Here is a 27054-nt window from a genome sequence, read left to right as displayed (position 1 = left end):
GCAAATGAGCACTCAGTGCCACCTTTTGTCTCACTCGTATTACACAAGCCAATCCTCAAGCCAATGCACACTGTTTTAAACACAGCTTTTAGACAGAGGCTGGGATGAGATGCAAAGCCATTAAACCCACTCACAGACATGTTTCAACCTTTTTTTTTTTAACTTTTTTATTCAACAACTTTTTTAAGTTTACAGACTTTTTTGGAAACCAAAAAAACACACCATAGTGACAACAGTCACCCAACATTAGAAAGACACCAAAACATAATATATTTACATTTTCTTCCTTCATCCTTCAGATATATACAAACACAAAGATAAACTTTTCAGAAGGGAAAAAAAACCCATAACTTTACGAAAAAACCCTATAACCAAAACATCATACAAAGATAAGAACCATATACTTCAAGATTCTTCCATTTAAAAACAAAAACCCTTTCTCTATTCTCATGTGATGCGATCATGTTTTAATTCTTTCTCCATACGTTCCAAACCTCTCTTACTTTCCTCTAACTGGAATCCAGACATCACACTTTTTTCATACCCGTCCCTTGCCTCTTTCACATCCCAATATCTCCGCCCAAATCCCCTCGCAAGTTGATTGTGCAAAACCTCTTCCTTTGTAAGCCCTACTTCATCCTTTCCCTGGGTGCTCCTCCCCTTACTATCTCCCGCAGAATTTGCCTCTTTTGCCTGTACAATCCCTATTTTGCCTGCCTTTTCTTCACTTTCGTTCCCACTTACTCCACTTACACTTCTCTGTATTTTAGTTCCCTCCACGCTTATCTGACTTTTTTGTGAGGACGAGCTGTTGCTCTCGCTACTCTCTTTCTCCCTCACCTCTCCCCTAGCCTCTTTTATTTTAACCCATTGTACATGCTCCTTTTTTAATTCTTCATATTGCTCTTTTGTCAGATGTTTTCTTTGGTACATCATTTTTTCCAATCTTTCTATTATCTGTTCATCACTACTACCCCCATGCTGCTTCCGGAAAATACCCACCCAAAACAGAACATCTCCCACTGCGTTCTCAAATTGTTCCATTTTCTCTTTTAGGGTTACCTTCCCTGATACTTTTTTAACTTTACCCTCTACACCCTTCTCTCTAGGCTCCACTTTACTCTGGCAATCCTTATCATCCTTTGTTTCTATCCCTTGCGAAGACTCGTTTTTGCTTCCACTAACAACAAACCCTTTACACTTACTCTTTCCCTCTTTACCTTTTCCACTCGCACCACCAGGGCCTGCCTTCTCCTCAGTTTCTTGCGCTTCCCTATCTAACTTCTTATTTTCCTCTTTTCCTTTACTCACGGTCTGTTCCTCTTCCCCACTCCCATCAATACTGGACAAATCCAGCGCACAAAACTTTGACTTCGTCACCTTATCTTGCCGTAGCTCACTCTTCCCCTCCCCATCAACTGTACAAACATCATTGTCACTTTGTAAACTTCGTTTTTGCGCCCCTTTCTTGTGTCCGGTCGTGTCCATTATTTCCACTTCCACCTCCCCCTCTATTGGGCCACTCTCTACCATTTCTTCCCTTCTTAAATCCTCCTCATACATTGCTGTTATAGCCGGATCAAGCCCTCCCTCTTGGGAACTCTCCATCTCATGACCAACTGGATCCTCCTGAAGGAACTTCAGTCCTTTGTTTCTCGGGAGGTCTTCGGACACTGCCCTGTAAAATATGATGGTACATGTTACAGCTTACAGGTAGTGCAGACAGCTTATCACCAAGGGAATTGTAAATACTCCACGGAGTGGCCGGGGGCAAGCGTCTGTCCCCGACTGTCTTGCTAATGGGGTGGGTGGGTGGGAACTTCGCAGCAGACCGGGAGCAGAATGGAAGATTCAGCTCCCGGCTGCCTCTTTTGTACTGCCCTAGGCCTGTCCCCCCCCCCCCCCAGGGGGGGCCGCGACGGCGGCCCAGAGATACCAGCGAGGTGAGGGGGGAGGGGGGCTTGCCCCCTGGTCATGGGTTTCCCTCGCCTAATTGGCTGGAGGGATTGCTTGACCAGGGAGGCTGCGAGGGACCCCCTCCCACTTGGAAACGGTACCCACATATAACAGACAAGTAATGACAGACTCAGTTTGGAGGTATAAAAGGCCGCGGCTTTGTTTATTAACAATCATAATACTGGAGTAAGCGCTAGTCCAAGCCAGAGTGGGGTCAGAGGGTCAGCCAGGCCTTGGCCTGCTGCCCCCGTACCCGGCCGACCCCTAAAGAGCCGGCCGTTGTCGCGAGTGGGTTCCCGGGTGTCACGTTAGCTTGACCCCGCCCAATCGCTCCTACCCCCGGGCGACGCCCGCCCCGAGCCCATCTGGCAAGGACAAGCACTTACCCCCGAACTGCCGCCACTCACGGCTCTATTTAAACCTCCTTAAATTAGACCGTGCCGCCAACCCCGCAAGGACCCTCTCCAGCCCCTCCTGCAAATCGTTATTGAACAAGTCCGCCCCTATCTCGGATAAGTGTGTGCCGTCGGCCCGGAACAGGCCGGTTGACTTGTAGTCAAACTCGGGATGGGTGATCTGCCATCCCCCACACTGCATCACAAACTTCCCCACCATCTTGTTCAGTTTGACCCGCGCTCGGTCGATGGCGCCCGGTGCCCTCGCGCCCCTCCACACTCTCCTGCACAATATGTCCGACCAAACGATCTGTACTTCTGGCCAACTGGTGAGTATGAGGGCCAGGTCGTGTTTTATTGAATTAACCAGCTTGAAGTAGCGTCGAGCGGCCAGGTCGTTGCCCCCGACGTGGAGGAGCAAGATCTGCGGCGCCCTCCTATCCCTGCCCATCACCATTAGCCGCGGGAGCAACTGAGCCCACCGCAGCCCCCAACCTCCCCCCCATACCACATTTGCCGCCTCCGTTCGCAACCCGAGGTTAGCCCCGCATGGGCGTTTGACGGCCCGCTTCTCTGCCCAGTGTATAAGCGAGTCTCCGATTATCCAAGTGGGTGCGGCGTCTGTGAAGGTATAAAGAGGATGAGGGGGTTTATCCAAGCACGCTAAATCCCAGATAATGCGGGCCTGATATAGGACCGGTATCTGTTAGACTTCCATCGCCCTATCTTTTGTATCGCAGCTACTGACAGCCCCGCGCGTGATGCCTCCGTTGCCGCCCCAATCCGGAACGAATGTGTCCCGTATTGTGCCTCTTCGAGGCCCTGGTGTCTTAGGCACATGCGGAAAACCCGCATGTACTGGAATCTAGATAACGGTACCCCGTCTGCGTGAAGGAGCAGGGGACCCTGACCGTCTGGCCTGCATGCCAAGTATTCCCTGAGCGTGCTCACTGGGCAAAATTTAGTCCCTGGTAGCCCTAGCAAAGATATCCCCGCTCCCCTCCCCCGCTGGTCTGTTTTTGACCTTTTCACGTGTAGTTTGACCCACCCTTCCCCTAAGACTATGTCCTCAAACTGCATCCCTCCCTCGCCCTTGCGCGACGCGCATACCAACTCCCCAGCTCGCAGTGCTGCGAAGAAAGCTAAAGCAAACGTCAGCCGGAAAAGTTTCGCCTCGAACCCCGATAGGCACACTCTGTCTGTGGCCTGCATTAAACCTTCTAATATCGCTGGTGTCACTGGCCGTCTGCTGTCATTTGTCGCCGTCCCCTTTGTTAACCCCGCTAGGACCCTTTTGATGATAAATGCCTTCGTTGGGTCCCCCTTGCCCTCTAGCTGCAAAAAGAAGGAGACCCCTGTCACTTTTTTCCCTATGGATCCTCCCGCTAAACCCCTTGCCCTTAAGTTTAGGACAAATGATAGCAAGGTCCCGACTCCCAATACGTCGAGACCCAATTCCCCTGCCAGACTTTGATAATCGCGCCACGCTGCCGAATAGGCCCGCCACGTACCCGGAGCCAGCGATGATCGTACCAACGAGGTCACTGGGTCGTCGCCAGCACCCAAAGGTCTGCAGGGCATGGACTGCCGATTAGGTCCGCCCCGGGGGCCAGTCTCCGAAACAGCGCCATCTGTAACCGGGATAAGGCATCAGCAATGTTATTCGCCACCTCCGGGACATGTCGAGCCTTGAACGCTATGTTCAATTGCAAGCATGCCAGTACGAAACAGCGCAGAAGGGACAGCACCGGCGGGGAGCGTGAGCCGAAATTGTTCACGGCTTCCACTACACCCATGTTGTCTGTCCAAAAAATTACTTGCTTATTCGCGAATAAGTGACCCCACAGGCGCACTGCGACGAGCAAGGGAAATAGTTCCAAGAACGCCAAGTTCTTAATGAGCGGCGTCCCCCGCCAGTGGGGAGGCCACCGCTCCGCGCACCATGCCCCACCAAGTAGGCCCCAAAACCGACTGACCTTGAGGCGTCTGTAAACAACTGCAACTCTGTGTTGTTGGATGGGGGACCTCGCCACAAGGTTCTGCCGTTATAATCCTTTAAAAAACGCAGCCACACCGTCAAGTCCTTTCGGATTTCGGCGGTGATGCGGATGAAGTGGTTGGGTCGTCTCACCCCGACCGTTGCTGCGGAGAGGCGCCTGGCGAAAACCCTCCCAGCCGGCATTACGCGCGCAGCAAATACTAAGTGGCCTAGCAGCGCCTGGAAGTGCCTCAATGATGTTTTCTTGAGAGCTATGAATTCGCGGAGAAGCTTGCTGAGGGCGACCAGCTTCTCCGGAGGGAGCCTGTACTCCATCGCCTCAGAGTCGATTTCTATGCCCAAAAAGGTAAGAGTGGTTGTTGGCCGCACCGTCTTCTCGTCGGCCAAAGGAACGCCGAACTCACGCGCCAGGGCTGAAAATTCGAACAGCCACCTAGCGCATAAGTCCGAACCCCTGGGGCCAACAAAAAGGAAGTCGTCCAAGTAGTGCATGACCCCCGCTGCCTGCACCCTCTTCCGGGCCACCCATTCTAGGAAGGTGCTAAATGTCTCGAAATAAAAACAAGAAAGCGCCCCTCCCATTGGTAAGCATAAGTCTATGTAGTACTGACCTTCGAGCATGCAGCCTAGCAAATGAAAGCACTCGGGGTGGACTGGCAAGTGTCTGAAGGCCGATTTGATGTCAGCTTTTGACATTAGAGCCCCTTCTACCATCCTTTCCACCAGCGCTGCGGCTTGATCGAAGTTCGCGTAAGACACCGAACACAACTCCCTGTCAATGCCGTCGTTTACCGACGACCCCTCGGGGTAGGATAGGTGTTGTATCAACCTATACTCCCCAGCCTCTTTTTTTGGGGACCACTCCCAATGGGGAAATCCTGAGATTAGGCAAGGGAGGGGACTCGAAGGGGCCAGCCATCCTTCCCAATTGGACTTCCTTCCAGACCTTTTCCCTAGCTACGTCACCGTGTGTCCTGACCAATTTCAAGTTCCGACTAAACTCAGATCCCGCTTGATATTCAAACGGGATCCTAAACCCCTCCTTAAACCCAGCTAAGAGTAGCTGGGCTGCTTCCCTATTGGGATACCTTGCTAGCCACGGTGCCAAATTGGCGACGATTATTGGTGTCGCTGCCCTCGCGTCCAAACTTCCGCCCTTCGCTCCTCCCCCTGCGACCGCCCTTCTTAAAACACTTTGCCTGGGCGTGGCGGCCGCCGCAAAAGGAGCAGATGTGTTGGAAACGGCAGTTGTCGTACGTGCAGTTGGACAGGTTAAACGGCCAACAGACGCCCGAGTTGGTGCGCAGCGACTGGCTAGTCCCTGGTACGTTATTCCGCCATGTCCCCCTACCTCCGGTGCCGCACCCTCGAAAGGAATCTGCCCCGCCCCCAGACACAAACTGCAGATAAAGGTTGACACCCTTGACGTTCCATGGTATCACCACCTCTTGGGCCTTTATTGATTGCCTAAAGCACTGGTCATATGTCCACCAACCCGTTCCCCCGTACGTGTGGTGTGCTTCCTCGATCATGTCGTGATACGTAAAGAGCGATGCGCACGCCTGGGGATCCTTCTCCCCAATTACTCCAGCCAGGATAACAAATGCCTTAGACCAATTGCGAAAGGTGTGTGGGAAAAGCCTCTTTTCCACATCCACCTTCTTCGCTTCCCCCGTCTTTGAGGACGCGGCCAACGCCTCCCTGTAGCCTGGTAGCAGAGATAATATATCTACGTACTCCCCGGCCCATATCTTGTCCTTCACCTCTTTCAGCAAGTGCAAGCCCACTGAGCTAGGTCTGGATGTATAAGAGACCTTATATGCCGCATCGGGCATCCTCTTATCCTTGGCTAGCTCCTCTGAGGCGGGTGCCGCCTGAGGGAGGGGGAGCATGGAGGATGGTGAGTCCACTAGCCCGGCCTGCCCACCGGCCCCTAGAGGTGTGTTGTTAACCGCCTGCGGGGGAACCGCGGCCACTGCCGCTGCTAGAACTACAGGTGTCGCTACCGCTGGCGCCGCCCCCAATGCTGGCGCTACGACTGTCGCTATAGCTGGAGCTATCGCCGCTGCTGATGCGATTAGCGTTGCTAGAACTGGCGCTGCGCTTATCGCTGGTGTCACTACTGCTGGTGACTCTGCCGGTGCATGAGCATCAACAGCTGCCTCTGGAACCAGCCTTCTTCCTTGCTTCGCGCGTCAGCCTGCAGTTGTATGATTTTGTCTACGAAGTACATTCTGATTGATGCGCTAAGTGTCGCGGGAGTGTGATTTCAATTTGCGTGATTTAACTATGTGTTCCGTCTACTGGGTTTTTCTGTGAGTATGGGAAGTATCGAGGGTCGACGGAGGCGGATCCGATCCGGATGAAAACTGAATTGCTACTCGCACGAGGTACCGAAACTGACTGAAAGAAACATGAATTGATATGTTATCATCGATACATGGGACCTCCTGCTAACCGAAGAAGGGGCGTTAGGCCTGCTATTTGCAACCGCCCCTTTACCCCCTTCCCGCATGCATATTTGCTATACCAGCATAGTTTCCTGATCGTGCCCAGTCAGGGAGTGGGATTACCCGCACCATCCCTGGCCATGCGCTGAACAGGAAGTGGGATTACCCACACCAAACCAGAGGCATGCGGCCCTGTGCTGAACAGGGAGTGGGGGGTTACCCGTCCATAGCAGGGCCATGTGCTGAACAGGAAGTGGGGGGTTACCCATACAATAGCAGGGCCGTGTGTTAAACAGGAACTGGGATTACCCATACAACCGCAGGGCCGTATATTAAACAGGAAATGGGATTACCCATACAATAGAGGGAGCCAAGTGCTGAACAGGAAGAGGGATTACCCATACGATAGAGGGAGCCAAGTGCTGAACAGGAAGAGGGATTACCCATGCCCTACCAGGGCCTGCGCTGAACAGGAAGTGAGATTAACCCCTACACGTGTTATACCTCTGCCTGCAGCATAACGCACCGTATACCCCACGTCGTCCTGAATGTAGCATGTAACGCTGGACCAATACAGCACATGACCCCCAAAGGCAGTATATACACACACCATATGCTCCACGCAATGGCCCGAAGCCAAGCATGAAGCATATACGCCATATAATCCAAACCCGTCATGTAACCGCGCATGTGGTCTATAAACATTATATTCAGAACCCAGCACGTAACCATGATTGCAGTGTATACCATATAATCCAAATACAGCACGCCACCACCACTGCGGTACCGTATACACCCCTGTAACCCAAATACCGCACATTATAACACTGACTGTAGCATATATACCCGTTATAATCCAATACGGCGCGTAACCTTGAATGCAGTATATCCACTATACCCGCCATGTAACCCACTTAAAGCACATTATAACACTGAATGCAGCATATATACACCTTATACTCCACATGCCGCACGTAACTGTGAATGCAGTATATACTCTATAAACGACCTTATAACCCTGAATGCAGCATATATACACTTTATAATCCACATACAGCACTTACCCTGAATGCGGTATATACACTATGTACGCCATGTAACCCAATTACAGCACATTACAACACTGAATGCAGCATAAATACATAGGGTGACCAGATTTCGAAAATGAAAAACCGGGACACCTTAAAAAATAATTTATTAAACAAATTACATCACGTGACACCCCCCGTTGCCATGACAATGAGACACTCTGATGCCCCTGCAGTGTTAGTGTGTATAGAGGTGGGGGCTTTGCTTGGGCCCTTCAACTCTTACAGCCAGGGCATTATTGGCCAGGAATGCCCAGTTCGGAGGGGATTACTACTTCAAAATGTATTTGATTCGTAACAACATCAAAAAACTCTAATACCAATAACTAACAACCACAGACAATGGTAATCTAAACCATCAAATAAAATGTCTACGGCCCTTGTTCAAGCATGTTTGCGGTACTTACCAGATAAATCAGTGCCTGCAATCCACGACTGTATCCGCCTCTCCGAGCGTCTGAAAGCAATCCAGCGTTCCTGGTGTGTGGCTGAAGAGGTGAGGGACTCCCTCCTCTCAAACGGAAAAGAAGAGCAAAAAATAGAGTTGGAACATACCCATCATACAGGGATGACAGAGAGAGAGACAGAGAATGAGAGAGAGACAGAGAGAGAGAGAGACAGAGAATGAGAGAGACAGAGAATGAGAGAGAGACAGAGAATGAGAGAGACACAGAGAATGAGAGAGACACAGAGAATGAGAGAGACACAGAGAATGAGAGAGACACAGAGAATGAGAGAGACACAGAGAATGAGAGAGAGACAGACACAGAGGGCCTCATGCAGAGAGCATAGAATTTTCAAATTGGCGAATTTAATAAAAAGTAGCTTTTTTGGAGAGTTTTATTCTCCATATGCAGAAAAGTGCGAATTCTGCTATGTTTAACATGGATGCGTGTGGCGAGTTTGAATGGGAAAGATGCGCGCTTCAGAAATGTGTAAAAAAAAATCGCGGCTTTTTTCCCCCCTTTGCTATAGGCGGCGAGCGCCATTTTATTGCCAACTTTTCCTGGCGCGGCAAAAATGAGAAAATCGCGCCATTTCCCTGGCGCGAACAGCCGCTACATGCCGTTCGTACCTCTCTGCATTCGGAGAGTTTTAAAAATGGCGAGACGGAGGTTCTCGCCAGCCGCGAGGCGAGTTTTAGCAATAGAAAAAACAAAATGGCGCGTTTTTCGTAACTCGCCATTTTCTGCCGGTTTCTGCGCGAAATTGTACAAAAAATGGCGAATTTTGAAATAACGATGCTCTCTGCATGAGGCCCAGAGAGAGAGAGACAAAAGTAATGTACTGTATAACCATTATACCGTACCCCCTAGTATTCGTGTAATCATTGTCCCACACCCCCTATTACTCACGCTTTGGCAATACTGAAATGTTCTTTTGACATGCCAATAAAGCTGATTTGATTTGAGAGACACAGAGACACACACAGAGACACAGAGAGAGACAGAGATACAGAGACACACACAGAGACACACAGAGAGAAACAGAGACACACAGAGACACAGAGACACAGAGAGAGACAGAGACACAGAGACACACACAGAGACACAGAGACACACAGAGAGAGACAGAGAGACACACAGAGAGAGACAGAGACACACAGAGAGAGACAGAGACACACAGAGAGAGACAGAGACACAGAGAGAGAGAGAGAGAGAGACACGGGCCTATTTAGTAAGCGTCGATAAGGCTGCGTCTATAGTATTTCAGACGGAGGGAAGGCACACACGCTGCAATACACTTGCTGAAGCCTGAGCTTTTTTATGGCTTTGCAGGGTATGCTTCGGGCGCGATTTGGGGGCGTGGCAATAAATATTTGGAGGCGTGGCAATAATGTTCCGGCGCGGACGTCACTTCCCTACCTCACATCCCGATCCACCGGCATTTTTTCAGATGCAGCATCTGAAGCACTGTGCAGACAAGAAGAAAAATGCACACAATGCGCACCAGAGATTAAAATATAGTAAATTATTTATTAATAAAACAAGAAATAACCGTGGGGGATCCAACCCCACCTCAGTACATATGCGTCACAGATCCGGGTTCGGTTACAGAGTGACCTGACGTGTCACGACAGGTCACTCTGCGCGTATTCTGACAGGCTGAGACGGCGTTTGCAGGTAGGAATTTATATATACACTATATCTTCATCTCCTTCATAGTAATGACATTAAAAACACATTTATTCACAGAATTAAGTAGTCACTGTGTGGGATTAGTTTAAGATTTATTTATTAGATAATTTATCACTATGTAACACACTTTAAATCACAAATAAATAGGTATCACATTATTGCAATGTATTCAGTTGTAAGATATTAATGTTATTTGTAACACACAGTAGATTAGAAACATCACAATAATTAAGTATTAAATGTAATATTTATTGATCCCTGTAGCACTATTACAATTTGTTGGCATGGTAATCTATAACAGGGGAGCGCAAACTTCTGAAGCTGCGTCCCCCTGCCTGGCCTCCCCCGGTCTTGCGCCCCCTCTCCTACCTGCCAGCACACTCCGGGGTCGAGTGACGTCACATGACCGCGGTGTCATTTGATGCCGCGTTGCCATGGAGACGTGTCTGAATCCCGGTCAGTGTTACTGTTGCAGAGGCCTCACGTGATCCCCGGCATTTCATTTAAATGCCTTGGGGAGGAGCGCGGGACCTCTGCACCCGCCCGCGCACCCCCAGACAAATCTCCCGCCCCCCAGTTCACGCACCGCTAACCTATAACATTGTGTGTGTAAATATATATATACACATATACACACACATATATATGTATATATATATTTATATATACATATATATATCTTCTTCTCTCCGAAGAAGACTGTTTTATATGTATGTATGTATGTGTGTGTGTGTATATATATATATGTATGTGTGTGTGTATATATATATATATATATATATATATATATATATATACATACGTATGTGTGTATATATATATATATATGTGTGTGTGTGTGTGTCATACAAGAATCTATTACTGTATTATCTAAAATCAGTAACACATGTGATCTATTATGCCATTACCAATTGGACTGTAGGACTATAAAACCATTACGAGTGAGTTGTAGCATTATCCCCTGATGAAATCGGCCGTGTGCTGAAGAAACGCGTAGGTACTTTGTTCTCGTTATTGCCACACTATCCGTCTTGACGCCGGAAGGGAAGTTGGTACGCAACCAAGACGAGACACCGGAATTACAGAGTGGAATCACAACTGCATACTACAGATTGCCGGAGGACCACACTGCGAGGGGCGCAGCCTATCGAGTTTCCCGGTCATCGTCCAAAGTCTGGAGCTGCGGATTGACCACCGGATTACCACGGAGCCCGAGTTTGTCTCACACAATGCTTTTACCAAACGGGCGTTTGTGAGTTTGTTATTTTTATCTTGTCCAGGAAATGAAATTGTTAAACCAAATTTACACATGGAGCGGGCGCTTTCTCTTCTTTTTGTTTTGTTTAGATATCTATCGAGGAGGTGGTTGTTTCCCCGAAGAGAGCTGCCAGGACTCCAGAGGACGCCCGAATTGGATCCTTTTATGATTGAGTTATAACATAGCTATTAGAGCTAGGTTTCTGGACTTTTATTGTGTTTAGGCATAGTGTTTATTATTATTTTATTACAGCTACTTTTTAGTAATTGCACTGTTATTAATTCTGGCCACTAATTCTCACTGCCATTATAATCTCTCTCTAGCGACAACCAGATTGCTATATCAGCTATATTATTTATTGGTTATACCAGGGGAGCACAAACTTTTGCAGCTCGCCTCCCTGCCTTCCCTCTGCTGGTGCTCGCGCCCCCCCCCCCCCCCCCCCATTACCTTGATGCGGCGTTACGTGACCTGCAGCGGCATTTGACGAGGGTGACGTCACATGACCCCGCGGCGTAATTTAACACCGCGTTGCCATGGACACGAGTGACGCCGGCAGAGTCAAGGTAAGTAATAGCATTGCAGAGGCCTCACGTGATCCCCCGGCATTTAATTTTAATGCCTCGAGGAAGTGCGCGGGGCCTCTGCAACCGCCCGCGCCACCCCCCCCCCCCCCCGAAAAATCTCCCCCCCCCCACTTTGCGCACCTCTGGGTTATATATATATATATATATATATATATATATATATATATATATATATATATATATATATATATATATATATATATATATATATATATATATATATATATATATATATACACACACACACACATACACACACACACACGTATGTGTGTATAAAACAGACTATATATATACATATAGTATGATATATATATATATACATACTACATGTGTATGTAACTATAGAAGGAGACCTCGCTCGAAAACCCCTTGTTGGTAAGGGCGTGCTGCCTAGGGAGTGGGTATATGGACAGAAAATGAGTGTATCTAGAGAGGTACACAGAAAAGAATCCCTTTATAGGCGCACCGCAGACCGTTATGGAATAAATGTGGTCAGGGGAAAAAAAGTGTGTATAGCAAAATAATAAATGTTTTTAATCAAAATTGTGATTGTGCAATAAAAATAGCAAATAGTAAAAAACTAGTATTCACTATATTAAAAGACACTAATTATGTCACAGAAGTAGGTCCAGAGAAATTTTTCTGGGCCCTTCAGCAGGTATAGCTCATGTTAATTCACTGTGGTGCCTTAGATGTTGAGCATATCTCAAAAGTATATCAAGGTAAATCAGTGTATGTCCTGTAGTGGATGTTAGCCACTCAAACGTGACATCTGGTGGTGCTGGAGTGTATTACACCCTATGCCTTAGGCTTAATTCTTCTGTGTCTCTGTATTTTAATGTTGCCACTAGCAGTGTGTGGTCCCGCAGGTAGATGCACCGCCAGGGTCAGCCATGCACATAGCCACAGTGGACAAAGGGTCCCTAGCTGTTCTGTGTGGCTGGCTGGGTGAGTATTACTTTGGTGGGGATATAGATGTACCTTGATGGTGTTATGTTACCTCGTTCTGATTGAAAGTATAGTGTTTCGGCAATGATGGTGTTAATACCCACTATTCATATAGAGATATTGCTCTGTGTGTGTTTGCTGGTCGCGCAGGCACACTTTAGGTTTGGAACTATAGACAGACTTGTTTTTGAGTATTACTTTGGTGGGAATATAGATATACCCTGATGGTGTATTGTTACTTCGTTCTGATTGAATGTATAGTGTTTCGGCAAAGATGGGGTTAATACCCACTATTCATATAGAAATATAGCTCTGTGTGAGTTTGCTGGTCGCGCAGGCACATTATAAGTTTGGAACTATAGACAGACTTGTTTTAAAGGGGGTCTGCATTTACTTCGGTAAAGATTTGCCGTGGCGCCCCTTGCGCCCCTATGGGTCACTGCAGGAATCATTGGATCTGAATAAAACACTGCAGAGCATATAAATGTATAGCCATACTCTTTGAAATATAGCCATACTTTTTGTAATTAGATACATACCGAGCAGGCACATTCAGAAGAGTGCCGGATACAATAACACTACCTGTGTACTCCCCGACATTTTATTATATATGCACGGGGTCCACGGGGCAAAAACCAAAAACCAAGGGGCGCCACGGCAAATCTTTACCGAAGTAAACGCAGACCCCACTTAAAACAAGTCTGTCTATAGTTCCAAACTTATAATGTGCCTGCGCGACCAGCAAACTCACACAGAGCTATATTTCTATATGAATAGTGGGTATTAACCCCATCTTTGCCGAAACACTATACATTCAATCAGAACGAAGTAACAATACACCATCAGGGTATATCTATATTCCCACCAAAGTAATACTCAAAAACAAGTCTGTCTATAGTTCCAAACCTAAAGTGTGCCTGCGCGACCAGCAAACACACACAGAGCAATATCTCTATATGAATAGTGGGTATTAACACCATCATTGCCGAAACACTATACTTTCAATCAGAACGAGGTAACATAACACCATCAAGGTACATCTATATCCCCACCAAAGTAATACTCACCCAGCCAGCCACACAGAACAGCTAGGGACCCTTTGTCCACTGTGGCTATGTGCATGGCTGACCCTGGCGGTGCATCTACCTGCGGGACCACACACTGCTAGTGGCAACATTAAAATACAGAGACACAGAAGAATTAAGCCTAAGGCATAGGGTGTAATACACTCCAGCACCACCAGATGTCACGTTTGAGTGGCTAACATCCACTACAGGACATACACTGATTTACCTTGATATACTTTTGAGATATGCTCAACATCTAAGGCACCACAGTGAATTAACATGAGCTATACCTGCTGAAGGGCCCAGAATAATTTCTCTGGACCTACTTCTGTGACATAATTAGTGTCTTTTAATATAGTGAATATTAGTTTTTTACTATTTGCTATTTTTATTGCACAATCACAATTTTGATTAAAAACATTTATTATTTTGCTATACACACTTTTTTTCCCCTGACCACATTTATTCCATAACGGTCTGCGGTGCGCCTATAAAGGGATTCTTTTCTGTGTACCTCTCTAGATACACTCATTTTCTGTACATGTGTATGTATATATATATATATAAATATATATATATATATGTATATATATATATATATATATATATATATATATATATATATATATATATATATATATATATATATATATATATATATATATATACGACTATTAAGGTTAAAGATAATGGTGAAAGACAGGGTTGCAGACCTGTCTAAGACATGCAAATGAATATACAGGAATATTTACAGTATATATATATATATATATGTATATATATATATATATATATATATATATATATATATATATATATATATATATATATATATATATATATATACTGTATATGTATATATATATATACGACTATTAAGGTTAAAGATAATGGTGAAAGACAGGGTTGCAGACCTGTCTAAGACATGCAAATGAATATACAGGAATATTTACAGTATATATATATATATATATATATATATATATATATATATATATTGCGCGCGCACACACACATATAACATTTTATCCAACTTTTTCATTTATCATTTGTAGAGAAAATGAACATTGTCGCCAGAAGCGCTATTTTTTCAAAATGTAACATCTCTACTAGTGTAAAATGATACTTCATATAAAGCAGGTTATGGGACCCAGTATAAAATGACTATAATGTCTCTTATCACATCCCAGTATATGGATACTTTCTATTATCACAAGCTGCTAACATGTGACAGGGCTCAGTGTCTGAGCCCAGAATGTGACATACTGAACATTCTCATTCTAAATTTCAAAAAATATTGTGTTGATTTCTGACCTGACTGCCGTGGTTACAGCTCAACCACTCTGTTCTACTGCATGTCACCACTTTCTGCCACAACCAGCTGACGGTGGATCTGCAAGGAGTTCAACGCTCATTGGCATCACATCTCTGGCTTGGTTAACGTATCATTTCTCCAGCTTTTTATTGTATTGTTTTGAAGTAGATTATATTTATTTAGTTGAATAGATATTTATTTAGTTTAATAGATATTTATTTAGTTAAATAGATTATATTTGTAAGTTTAATAAGTTATATTTCTTAGTTTAATAAGTTATATTTCTTAGTTTAATAAATTATATTTCTTAGTTTAATAAGATATATTTGTTAGTTTAATAAGTTATATTTCTTAGTTTAATAAATTATATTTCTTAGTTTAATAAGTTATATTTCTTAGTTTAATAAATTATATTTCTTAGTTTAATAAGTTATATTTCTTAGTTTAATAAGTTATATTTGTTAGTTAATAGATTATATTTGTTAGCACAGTAGATTATATTTACTAGTATTTAAGTCTCCCCCTCAGTGCCCCATTAGGACCCGTGCGCATATTTCACATCTTTTCGGAGTCGCTTATTTTTTAGACCCTCGGAGCCGAAACCTAAAGGGGTCAGCTAAGAAAGTTCGGATCAAGAGGAGCCGCACAGTTTAAAGACAGAACATTTCCAAGGGAGATGGAGACAATTTGGGTAAGATCTGATTAAAGGACAACCTTTGGGGAAGGAAAGGGTGACGCGGGAGTGTAAGAGGGGGGTGAGAGAGCAAGGTGGTGTGTCAGATTGGGGCAGAGCAAGAGAACGCAAAAATGATGGGGATTTGCTGCACACTAAAAAAAACAATTAGTGATACTTTTACCGGTGCCCCTTAGTCTCAGGGAAGACCGGCATTTCGTCCAATGGATACAATATGATTGATGGAAAAGGGCACACGGATTTGAATAAAAAAAGATAATTTATTGTGCCACAGACTACAATGTTTCGGCTGCTGGCCTTTCTTTACTGGCTTTAGTGGGTTTAGCCACTTTACCTGAGAAAGGCCAGCAGGCTGAAATGTTGTTGTCTATGGCAATGCAAGAGAAAACAGGTTGGGGGGGGTGGGTTCTCGCAAGGTCGCCGACCCATGGGTGAGTGTCCCCGGTGGCAACTAGTCCTGGACCCCGGGAAAGCTGTCTGTGGCCCATACAAGCTGAGTAACATGTAGAAAGGACACATGTATGTTCAGAATGAGTTAGCATGGTATTTTGCAAGTGCAAGTCAGTGCAGAGCACTGCAAGGTCAGTCAATATGAGGAAGGGTCCGATGGAGGAGTTGGAGGGTCCCAGAATATCTCTTAAAGCAGGGGTGCGCAAATCGAGGGGTGCGACATTTTCTTGGGGAGGAGGGGCTCGGCGCTTACAGTGGCCCCTCGCTCTTCCCCACAGCATTTAAATTAAATGCCGGAAATCGCGCGCAAGGCCTCTGTAAGTTCCCTTTCCTTGTCTCCGGCGGCTTCTGGAGACAGCAACGTGGCGTCACATGATGTGGCATTGCCATAGCAACGTGATATCACATGACGTCGTTACATCAGAACGTCGGAGACAAGGTGGGGAGGGTGGAGGGGGGAGCAGGGGAAAAAGGTTGCGCAACCCTGTCTTAAAGCATTGTCTTGCATACAGATCAGAGGCGAAGAATGGATATGGATATCCGATGTTAAGGAGGAAATAATACTGAGATCACTACCGCTAAGACCGATTCGATGGAAGAAGGTGAGTGATGAAATAGCCGTCACTGTGTAACTCTTCCAATTACCTGCAACTTCATGCAAAGAAATAGCAACGCTTGTTTTTAACGCATTAAGCGCCTAATGGGGAATTCAACTGCTGAGAGTTTAAGGGAGTTACTCACCAAACTCAGCGACGTTTCTGTGTCTCTGTGATAACTCCCCCAGGACATGCTTGAAAACCAGAGGTAACTCAATGTATTTTTGATAAATAGAAACATGACCTTCTGGGGAGGGGTATATAATGGGTACTGGGCCTGGTGAGGTGGGTATAACGGGTTCTGGGCCTGGTGAGGTGGGTATAACGGGTACTGGGCCTGGGGAGGGGCGTATAGCAGGGTACTGGGCCTTGGGAGGGTTGTATAACTGGGTACTGAGCCTGGGGATGTGGGTATAACGGGTATCTGCCCTGTGGAGGGCGGTATAATGTGGTATTGGGGAGGGGGTATAAGTGGCACAGGAGCTCTTGCGATACAGAGTATCACTGTCCCTGGTTACAAACACTTCATGTCTCCTGCAGATCAGGACACGCACGAAGGTGGTGCCCTTTGTGCCACCAGACGACGAGGCGGGCTACGAGGCGGACGACGAGGCATACGATAAAGCGGGCGTCAAGTGGTGCGAAGAGGTGGGCTACAAGGCGGCCGATGAGGCAGACGACGAAGCGGATGTCAAGTCTGGCGACGTGGTGGACGATGGCCTAGGAGAATACGAGAGGTGTGGACGGATCTGCTGCTTCACCTTTTTTAGGCGGAGGAGAAGACCCCGGGAGCAGGTAGCAGAATACGAGAGGTGCGGACAGATCTGCTGCTTCACCTTTTTTAGGCGGAGCAGCAGACCCCGGGAGCAGGTAGCAGAGGAGCCAGGGCGTAGATCCAGGGGTATTCTAGGGGCCCTGAGAAGTTGGTTTGACCGCAGGAGAGGCAGATAAGATCAGGAAGGCTGCGGGAGGGGCAGGTACTAGAGGGAGATTGGGATATTGGGCGTGAGAGGGTGAGAGAGAACAAGGAGCAGGGCCGGAGCACGGGTTTCATGCGCCCCAGGCGAAACTTAAAATTTGTGCCCCAGTTGTATAAAAAATAATAAGATAAATAAAATAATAAAATAAACAGTGGCGTAGCTATCGGGGCTGCAGGGGGTGCGACCGCACCCCAGCGCGACGCAAAATAAAAATAAAAGGGCGCCAAAATACTGGATAAAAAAAAGAATAATAATTTTAAAAAAAAGATAAATAAATTAGAAATAATAAGAGGAAAAAATAATAATGATTATTAATGCGCCCCTAGGACCTTTGCGCGCTAGGCGACCGCCTAATGGCCGGCCGGCCCTGCGAGGTATGCGGGAGGAAAAGGGGTGAATGGGATAGATATGCAGGGGGATGGGGGAGCAGGTGAGTTATACACAGGGGCACAAGGGCCCCATCACCCGCATCTCTATATACTGAGTGTGCCCCTGTGTATAACAACGCTGATCTGTGCTGCTCCATTTGATCTCACTGCGTAGTGATCCAGGGACCATCCGATCGCCATTTAATGGGGTCAGGAAGGAATTTTTTTCCCCCATTGCACAGCAGGGGTTATGTTTCGCCTTCCTCTGGATCACAGCAACAAACTGCCCTTTGTGCATGAATTATCAGTGAGATCTTTATACACCCTGCATTGGTCTTCACCCCTTTGCTGCCGGAGGGGCCTGCAGTGCATTGCTCTGCATGTTACTATATCGCTCTGCAATGTGCTGCAGGCCCCTCCCAGCAAAGAGATTAATTATTTAAATAAAATACTCTCTTTAATCCAACCTATGTGTAGTGTCTTTTCTATCCGTTGTATCTATTGCTAACAGCTCAGTGATTCTTCCCCAGGTCGCTGCACTAGTGTCACACTGCCAAGCCGGGTGTGAGGGAGATTTATAGGGTCACATATACACTTCTGCCAAAACACGAGTGCAAACAGGAAGCCCCTCTGATCTGTCATATCTATTATAACACAAAACGGTATCTAAAAAGGTAAAAAGAACATACATGGGATTCTGCTACAAATATCTCTCTAATTACAAACCAATTAGCAAATCATTCAGATTAGAGTCGAGCGAAAAGAAAGGGTTAAGTATCTCATGTACAGTATATGCAGTGCAGGCTGTTCTGCGCATTACATGCAGGGGGCAAAGGTTAGGAGATATAAGTAATGCTGATCTCAGAGCTGACCGGCTGACCTGCTCTACCGGCTGACCGGCTGATCTGCTCTACTGGCTGACCGGCTGACCGGCTCTACCGGCTGACAGGCTTCCCTTCTTCCAGCTAACTGACCTGAATTGTGGCCCCTGTATCTCCCAATTAAACGTTTTATTGGCATATTCTTGTTTGACTCGTTCTATACAGACATTTTCTATACATTCATTGTGGGATTTGATAACATCTGTAAGATCTCTCAGAACATCACATTCTGTACGTTTGTGCTGAATATTTTTCCATTCTCAATTTACTTAGGGGCCTATGCAGAGAGCAGCGCTGGAAATAATTGGAATTGGTAATAAATTGTACCTGTAATGGCGTGATTTTATCTCCATATGCAGAAAGGTCAGAAAACTGCATTTAAAATCATGCTTGATTATGGAGAGTTTCAACCGGCGAGATGCGCGCTGGTGAAACATGTTTGAAAAAAAGAGCGTTTTTTTTTTTTCTTTTCACTCTCGCCGGTGAGCTCCAGTTTCCTGCCAACTTTTGTTGGCGGAGCTAATTGTAGAATTTCTCTCCATTTTAATGGCGCGAACAGCCCCTAGATGGCGATCATACCTTTCTGCATACGGCCCTTTTCAAAACTGGCGAGATTTTGGTTCTCGCCAGCCGTGCGGCGAGTTCTACTAAAAAAAAATAAAAAATGGCGCTTTTTACTCAACTCGCCATTTCCAACCTTATTATAGCCATATAGCGCTAAAAAACGCCGAAATTTCCGTTCGCGCTGCTCTCTGCATAGGCCCCTTAATATTAGTTTTTGGCTTCAATTATTTATATCGAGCCCAAAATACCTTTATACAGAATGCTGTTCCCCTTATCCCACAAATGCTGCTTCATTAAAGCCCAGGGGTGGCACTTTGTGCATTCTCAGACTTTTAGGCAACATCCCTAATTTCCAAAAGTGGGATAAAATCTGTGCATATTTAAATGGTTAATTTTTCCATTTTTCCATTGTGACAAAATATCAATTTTCTCACTCAGACTACAAAATCCCTCCCCAAATATATCCGTTTCACATAAAAGTGTGTGCGCGTCTCCTTCCGCCTAACTGGCACGCCGTCCTTACGGGCGCCACTCCGTGTAACTCCACGCTGCCCTCCAGTGGCAAAAGAAATAAGATACATTTACTATACTCGTCTGGCATCTGCTCCCGTATAAGGTGGGTAACTCTGTATTAGGGGTCTTGGTTAGAGTATATTTTATACTTATGTCGGATAGATGAGGAATTTATATTGTGAGAGGCCTTAGATCTTATCCTATATGCACGCAGCCCTCGCCTCTCTGACCTTGAACACATACTTCAATCTGATTTTTTGAGACTTGAAACTGGATTTCCCAAAACAAACTGATTTTAAACACTGACAAGACTGTAACAATGGTATTTGGGACCAGAGCTAAATTGCTAAAGCTGCCAATGACAGAGCTTCAGATAAAAACCAGCTCTAATACCATCCTAGCCCCTGTTACTTGTTTGAAATATCTGGGCATATAGTTCAACTCCCATTTAACATTTGGGTTGCACATTGATACCCTGACATCCAAATCCTATGCCAAACTAGGTGTACTTTACAGGAACAAATCCTCCCTAAGGCCCTCATGCAGTAATCGCCTACAGCGATTCAGTAAGCCCAGAGAAGCTGGCGATTAGAGCAAAAATAACCGTTTTTTGTTTTGCCGGAAAATAAATAAATAAATAAAATCTGCAGATGCGCGGTCAAACACGCTCAATTCTATAAGCCCTGATCAGCTTATTGCGGCTGATCGCCACTTTAAAATTGCTGTTTCTTCTCCAAATTGTCCCGCCACAAAAGTTGGCAAGAAGGTGGGGTGAAGCTGCGATGAAAATAACATGCATGTGTCCCAGAGCTGATATCCATTAATATCAGCACCAGAGACCCCCGGCATGAATCCCATGCATAAAAAATGCATTTACAGGCAACTTCATTACCGCCAAGGCAATGAAGGGGTTATACACCCGTGCCAGGCTTATTGTGGGTAGCGGGGGTGGGAGAAGGTGGTATTTGGCCCTGGCTGGGTGTTTAGGCCTTGCCAGGGGGTTGGGGGATGACTTAACCTCTTCTTTAACTTAGCGGTTAATACCGATAAGGTAATGAAGGGGTTAACCCCTCCCACTACCCCCCCACCCGGTAGGCCTAAACACCCATCCTTGGGGCCAATACCCCGTTCACCCACCCCCGCTACCCACAATAAACACAAATACACATAACAGCCCCACTGGCCACCTACTAGGTCCCTATTAAACCATTACAATATTCATAAAACCATTATTTTGTTTACACCCAGGATTATTACATGGGTTAGGGCTATGTTATTCAGTGAGGGGTTGTATGTTTGTATTCGTAGGGACAGGCAAGGCCGGAGCCAGATGGGGTTCTCCTGCCTCTGTCCTCCCTGTCTCCTGACCCTTCCTGTAGCCGGACAAAGAAGAAGAAGCAGGCACACGGTCTTACTCAAAGGAGGTTTAATATGCCATAAAGTCCAACGTTTCGGCAGTCAAATACTGCCTTTCTCAAGGTGAAGGCTACCAAACACAAGAAACAGTCACAATATATACCCCCCCCCTGATACTCACCCCTCCCCGCTCTGCCACATAACCAGGATGCTGACGCCCACCTGATGACGTCAGAGCTACCATATGGCGCCCCCTAGTGACGTCAGACGTCTAGGTCTAAATCCCTGGCAATACAGCATAGAGCTGCCTTGGAGGACTGCAGCCACAGCCACACATGGGGGAGTGTTCAGTCTGGGGAGAGGTGTGGCTGTGGCTGCAGTCCTCCAAGACAGCTCTATGCTGTATTGCCAGGGATTTAGACCTAGACGTCTGACGTCACTAGGGGGCGCCATATGGTAGCTCTGACATCATCAGGTGGGCGTCAGCATCCTGGTTATGTGGCAGAGTGGGGTGGGGTTGCATCCCTTGTTTTTATGACTTTCTAATAAAGATAGATTTTTGCCAGACCTGTCTCTTCTCTGGATCATGGTGCGCTACACTTTCTCTAGGGCAGGCCTGCACAACTCCAGTCCTCGAGGGCCGCACACAGGCCAGGTTTTTAGGATATCCCTACTTCAGCACAGCTGGCTCAATTAGTGGCTCAGTACAACTGAGCCACTAATTGAGCCAGCTGTGCTGATTTAGGGATATCCTGAAAACCTGGCCTGTTTGCGACCCTCGAGGACTGGAGTTGTGCAGGCCTGCTCTAGGGTATGGGAGACTGCCTGACGGGTGGCTGGGTTATGGGAGACTGCCTGACACTTTTATGGGAGTCTGCCTGACACTTGGGTGGGTGGGAGATTGTCTGACACTTGGGTTGACTGCCTGACACTTTGACTGCCTGACACTTGGGTGGGAGACTGCCTGACACTTGGGTTTGACTGCCTGACACTAGGGTGGGTGGGTGGGAGACTGCCTGACACTTGGGTGGGTGGGTGGGTGGTAGACTGCCTGACGGGTGGGTGGGTGGATGGGAGACTGCCTGACACTTGGGTGGGTGGGAGACTGCCTGAAACTTGGGGGGGTGGGTGGTAGACTGCCTGACACTTGGGTTGACTGCCTGACACGTGGGTGGGTGACTGACTGCCTGACACGTGGGTGGGTGACTGACTGCCTGACACGTGGGTGGGTGACTGACTGCCTGACACTTGGGTGGGTGGGAGGGAGACTGCCTGACACTTGGGTGGGTGGGAGGGAGACTGCCTGAAACTTGGGGGGGTGGGTGGGAGACTGCCTGACACTTGGGTGGGTGACTGCCTGACACTTGGGTTGACTGCCTGACACGTGGGTGGGTGACTGACTGCCTGACACGTGGGTGGGTGACTGACTGACACGTGGGTGGGTGACTGACTGACACGTTAGACTGCCTGGCACGTGGGTGGGTGGATGACTGACTGCCTGACATATGGGTGGGTGACTGACTGACACGTGGGTGACTGACTGACACGTGGGTGAGTGGGTGAGTGGGTTGGTGTCTGTATACATTCTGTCACTGATACACACAGACACTGGGAGGGGGCAGTCACACACACACTGGGGGGGCAGTCACACACACACTGGGGGGGCAGTCACACACAAACACAGAATGGGAGGGGGGCAGACACACACACACAGAGAATGGGAGGGGGGCAGACACACACACACACACACACAGACTTGGAGGGGGCACTTACACACACTGGGAGGCGGGCAGTCACACTTGCACAGACTGGAAAGGGGAGCAGTCACACACACACAGACTGGGAGGGGGCAGTCACACACACACACACACACACACACACACACTGGGAGGGGGGCAGTCACACACCCACACTGGGTGGGGGGCAGTCACACACCCACACTGGGAGGGGGGCAGTCACACACCCACACTGGGTGGGGGGGGGCAGTCACACACACACTGGGAGGGGGGGCAGTCACACACACACACTGGGAGGGGGCAGTCACACACACACTGGGAGGGGGGCAGTCACACACACTGGGAGGGGGGGCAGTCACACACACACTGGGAGGAGGGGCAGTCACACACACACTGGCAGGGGGGCAGTCACACACACACTGGGAGGTGGGGCAGTCACACACACACTGGGAGGTGGGGCAGTCACACACACACACAGACTGGGAGGGGGGCAGTGACACACACACTGGGAGGGGGGGCAGTCACACACACACAGACTGGGAGGGGGGCAGTCACACACACTGGGAGGGGGGGCAGTCACACACACTGGGAGGGGGGGCAGTCACACACACTGGGAGGGGGGGCAGTCACACACACACTGGGAGGAGGCAGTCACACACACACTGGGAGGGGGGGCAGTCACACACACACTGGGAGGGGGGCAGTCACACACACTGGGAGGGGGCAGTCACACACACTGGGAGGGGGGGCAGTCACACACACTGGGAGGGGGGGCAGTCACACACACACTGGGAGGTGGGGCTGTCACACACACACAGACTGGGAGGGGGGCAGTCACACACACACTGGGAGGGGGGCTGTCACACACACACTGGGAGGGGGGGCAGTCACACACACACTGGGAGGGGGCAGTCACACACACACTGGGAGGGGGGGCAATCACACACACACTGGGAGGGGGGCAGTCACACACACACACACACACACACACACACAGGGAGGGGGGCAGTCACACACACACTGGGAGGGGGCAGTCACACACACACTGGGAGGGGGCAGTAACACACACACTGGGAGGGGGGGGCAGTCACACACACACTGGGAGGGGGGGCAGTCACACACACACTGGGAGGGGGCAGTCACACACACACTGGGAGGGGGCAGTCACACACACACAGACTGGGAGGGGAGGCAGTCACACACACAGACTGGGAGGGGGCCAGTCACACACACACAGACTGGGAGGGGGGCAGTCACACACACAGACTGGGAGGGGGGCAGTCACACACACAGACTGGGAGGGGGAGCAGTCACACACACAGACTGGGAGGGGGGGCAGTCACACACACAGACTGGGAGGGGGAGCAGTCACACACAGACTGGGAGGGGGAGCAGTCACACACACAGACTGGGAGGGGGAGCAGTCACACACACAGACTGGGAGGGGGGCAGTCACACACACAGACTGGGAGGGGGGCAGTCACACACACAGACTGGGAGGGGGGCAGTCACACACACAGACTGGGAGGGGGGCAGTCACACACACAGACTGGGAGGGGGGCAGTCACACACACAGACTGGGAGGGGGGCAGTCACACACACAGACTGGGAGGGGAGGCAGTCACACACACAGACTGGGAGGGGGGCAGTCATACACACACACACAGACTGGGAGGGGAGGCAGTCACACACACAGACTGGGAGGGGGGCAGTCACACACACAGACTGGGAGGGGGGCAGTCACACACACAGACTGGGAGGGGTCTGGGGAGGCAGTCACACACACAGACTGGGAGGGGGGCAGTCACACACACACAGACTGGGAGGGGGGCAGTCACACACACAGACAGGGAGGGGGGCAGACACACACACAGACTGGGAGGGGAGGCAGTCACACACACAGACTGGGAGGGGGGCAGTCATACACACACACACAGACTGGGAGGGGGACAGACACACACACAGACTGGGAGGGGGGCAGCCACACACACAGACTGGGAGGGGGGCAGTCACACACACAGACTGGGAGGGGGGCAGTCACACACACAGACTGGGAGGGGGGCAGTCACACACACAGACTGGGAGGGGGGCAGTCACACACACAGACTGGGAGGGGGGCAGTCACACACACAGACTGGGAGGGGGGCAGTCACACACACAGACTGGGAGGGGGGGCAGTCACACACACAGACTGGGAGGGGGGCAGTCACACACACAGACTGGGAGGGGGGGCAGTCACACACACAGACTGGGAGGGGAGGCAGTCACACACACAGACTGGGAGGGGGGCAGTCATACACACACACACAGACTGGGAGGGGGGCAGTCACACACACACACACACACACTGGGAGGGGGGCAGTCATACACACACACACAGACTGGGAGGGGGGCAGTCACACACACAGACTGGGAGGGGGGCAGTCACACACACACACACTGGGAGGGGGGCAGTCATACACACACAGACTGGGAGGGGGGCAGACACACACACAGACAGGGAGGGGGGCAGACACACACACAGACTGGGAGGGGGGCAGTCACACACACAGACTGGGAGGGGGGCAGTCACACACACAGACTGGGAGGGGGGCAGTCACACACACAGACTGGGAGGGGGGGCAGTCACACACACAGACTGGGAGGGGGGGCAGTCACACACACAGACTGGGAGGGGGGCAGTCACACACACACACACACTGGGAGGGGGGCAGTCACACACCCAGACTGGGAGGGGGGCAGTCACACACACACACACACACACTGGGAGGGGGGCAGTCACACACACAGACTGGGAGGGGGGCAGTCACACACACAGACTGGGAGGGGGGCAGTCACACACACAGACTGGGAGGGGGGTAGTCACACACACACACACACTGGGAGGGGGGCAGTCACACACACACACACACTGGGAGGGGGGCAGTCACACACACAGACTGGGAGGGGGGCAGTCACACACACAGACTGGGAGGGGGGCAGACACACACAGACTGGGAGGGGGGCAGACACACACACACAGACTGGGAGGGGGGCAGACACACACACACACAGACTGGGAAGGGGGCAGACACACACACACACACACAGGTGACATGGTGCTTACCTGTAATGCCACTGTAGGGAGCCAGAAGTAGTGAGGCTTTTTTCCAGTCTGCCGGCAGTTTCAGTTGCCAGCTGTGAGCCTTCCTTCTGGTGAACACACACACACACACACACACACACACACACACACACACACACACACACACACACACACACACACACACACACACACACACACACACACACACACACACACACACACACACACACACACACACACACACACACACACACACACACACACACACTTACTTCAAGGAGAGACTCCGGGGTTTTGACTCCGCCCCCGTGTCCTCCCACACACGGCACGAGTGCAGATTGACTGCACTCGGCCACCGTACGCCTCCAGCCCCTGAAGGACAGATTTTACTTCTGCCCGTGCTACTCGCTTCCCCCACACCCGCGCTCACTTCTCCCGCGGTGAGCGGGCCGCAAAAATATCCGTGGCGGGCCGCATGTTTGACATGCCTGTTTTAGACTGTTGTTCTTCAGCAACTGGTTAACGTTAATAATTTGCAGTGTATGTCAGCAAAAGCCATGTAAATTTCAGGATAGTTGCGGGCCGTGTAAAGTATGTGTTCTGCCAAATTTTAATGTCATTGGATTA

The 27054-nt window shown here is 48.9% G+C and overlaps 1 protein-coding gene across 4 annotated transcripts; it reads right to left on the bottom strand.

Annotated features, from left to right (window-relative positions):
* Nucleotides 1-221: 221 nt before the first annotated feature.
* On the bottom strand, nucleotides 222-26705 carry LOC142485032 (uncharacterized). 4 transcript variants are annotated; one of them, XM_075584268.1, is made up of 5 exons: nucleotides 26449-26705; nucleotides 9754-9801; nucleotides 8296-8399; nucleotides 3863-3982; nucleotides 222-1678 (listed from the first exon to the last, which is right to left on the bottom strand). In XM_075584268.1, exon 5 carries the CDS (start codon nucleotides 1606-1608, stop codon nucleotides 448-450), a length of 1161 nt encoding a protein of 386 aa, XP_075440383.1. In that variant the 5' UTR covers nucleotides 1609-1678; nucleotides 3863-3982; nucleotides 8296-8399; nucleotides 9754-9801; nucleotides 26449-26705; the 3' UTR covers nucleotides 222-447. The 4 variants fall into 3 exon arrangements, with proteins under 4 accessions (XP_075440383.1, XP_075440384.1, XP_075440381.1 ...); XM_075584266.1 differs by lacking the exon at nucleotides 3863-3982; XM_075584267.1 differs by lacking the exons at nucleotides 3863-3982; nucleotides 9754-9801; nucleotides 26449-26705 and having other exon boundaries at nucleotides 8296-8414.
* Between the last annotated feature and the right edge of the window lie 349 nt (nucleotides 26706-27054).

This window comes from Ascaphus truei, unplaced genomic scaffold (assembly GCF_040206685.1).
Source record: "Ascaphus truei isolate aAscTru1 unplaced genomic scaffold, aAscTru1.hap1 HAP1_SCAFFOLD_516, whole genome shotgun sequence".
NCBI lineage: Eukaryota > Metazoa > Chordata > Amphibia > Anura > Ascaphidae > Ascaphus > Ascaphus truei.
Note: the sequence above shows the minus strand (reverse complement) of the source record. Positions and strands in the feature narration are given on the sequence as shown.

Bases quoted from the DNA above. Each gene is read 5' to 3' on its own strand.
- LOC142485032 (XM_075584268.1), bottom strand. From the start codon at position 1,608: ATGGAGAGTTCCCAAGAGGGAGGGCTTGATCCGGCTATAACAGCAATG.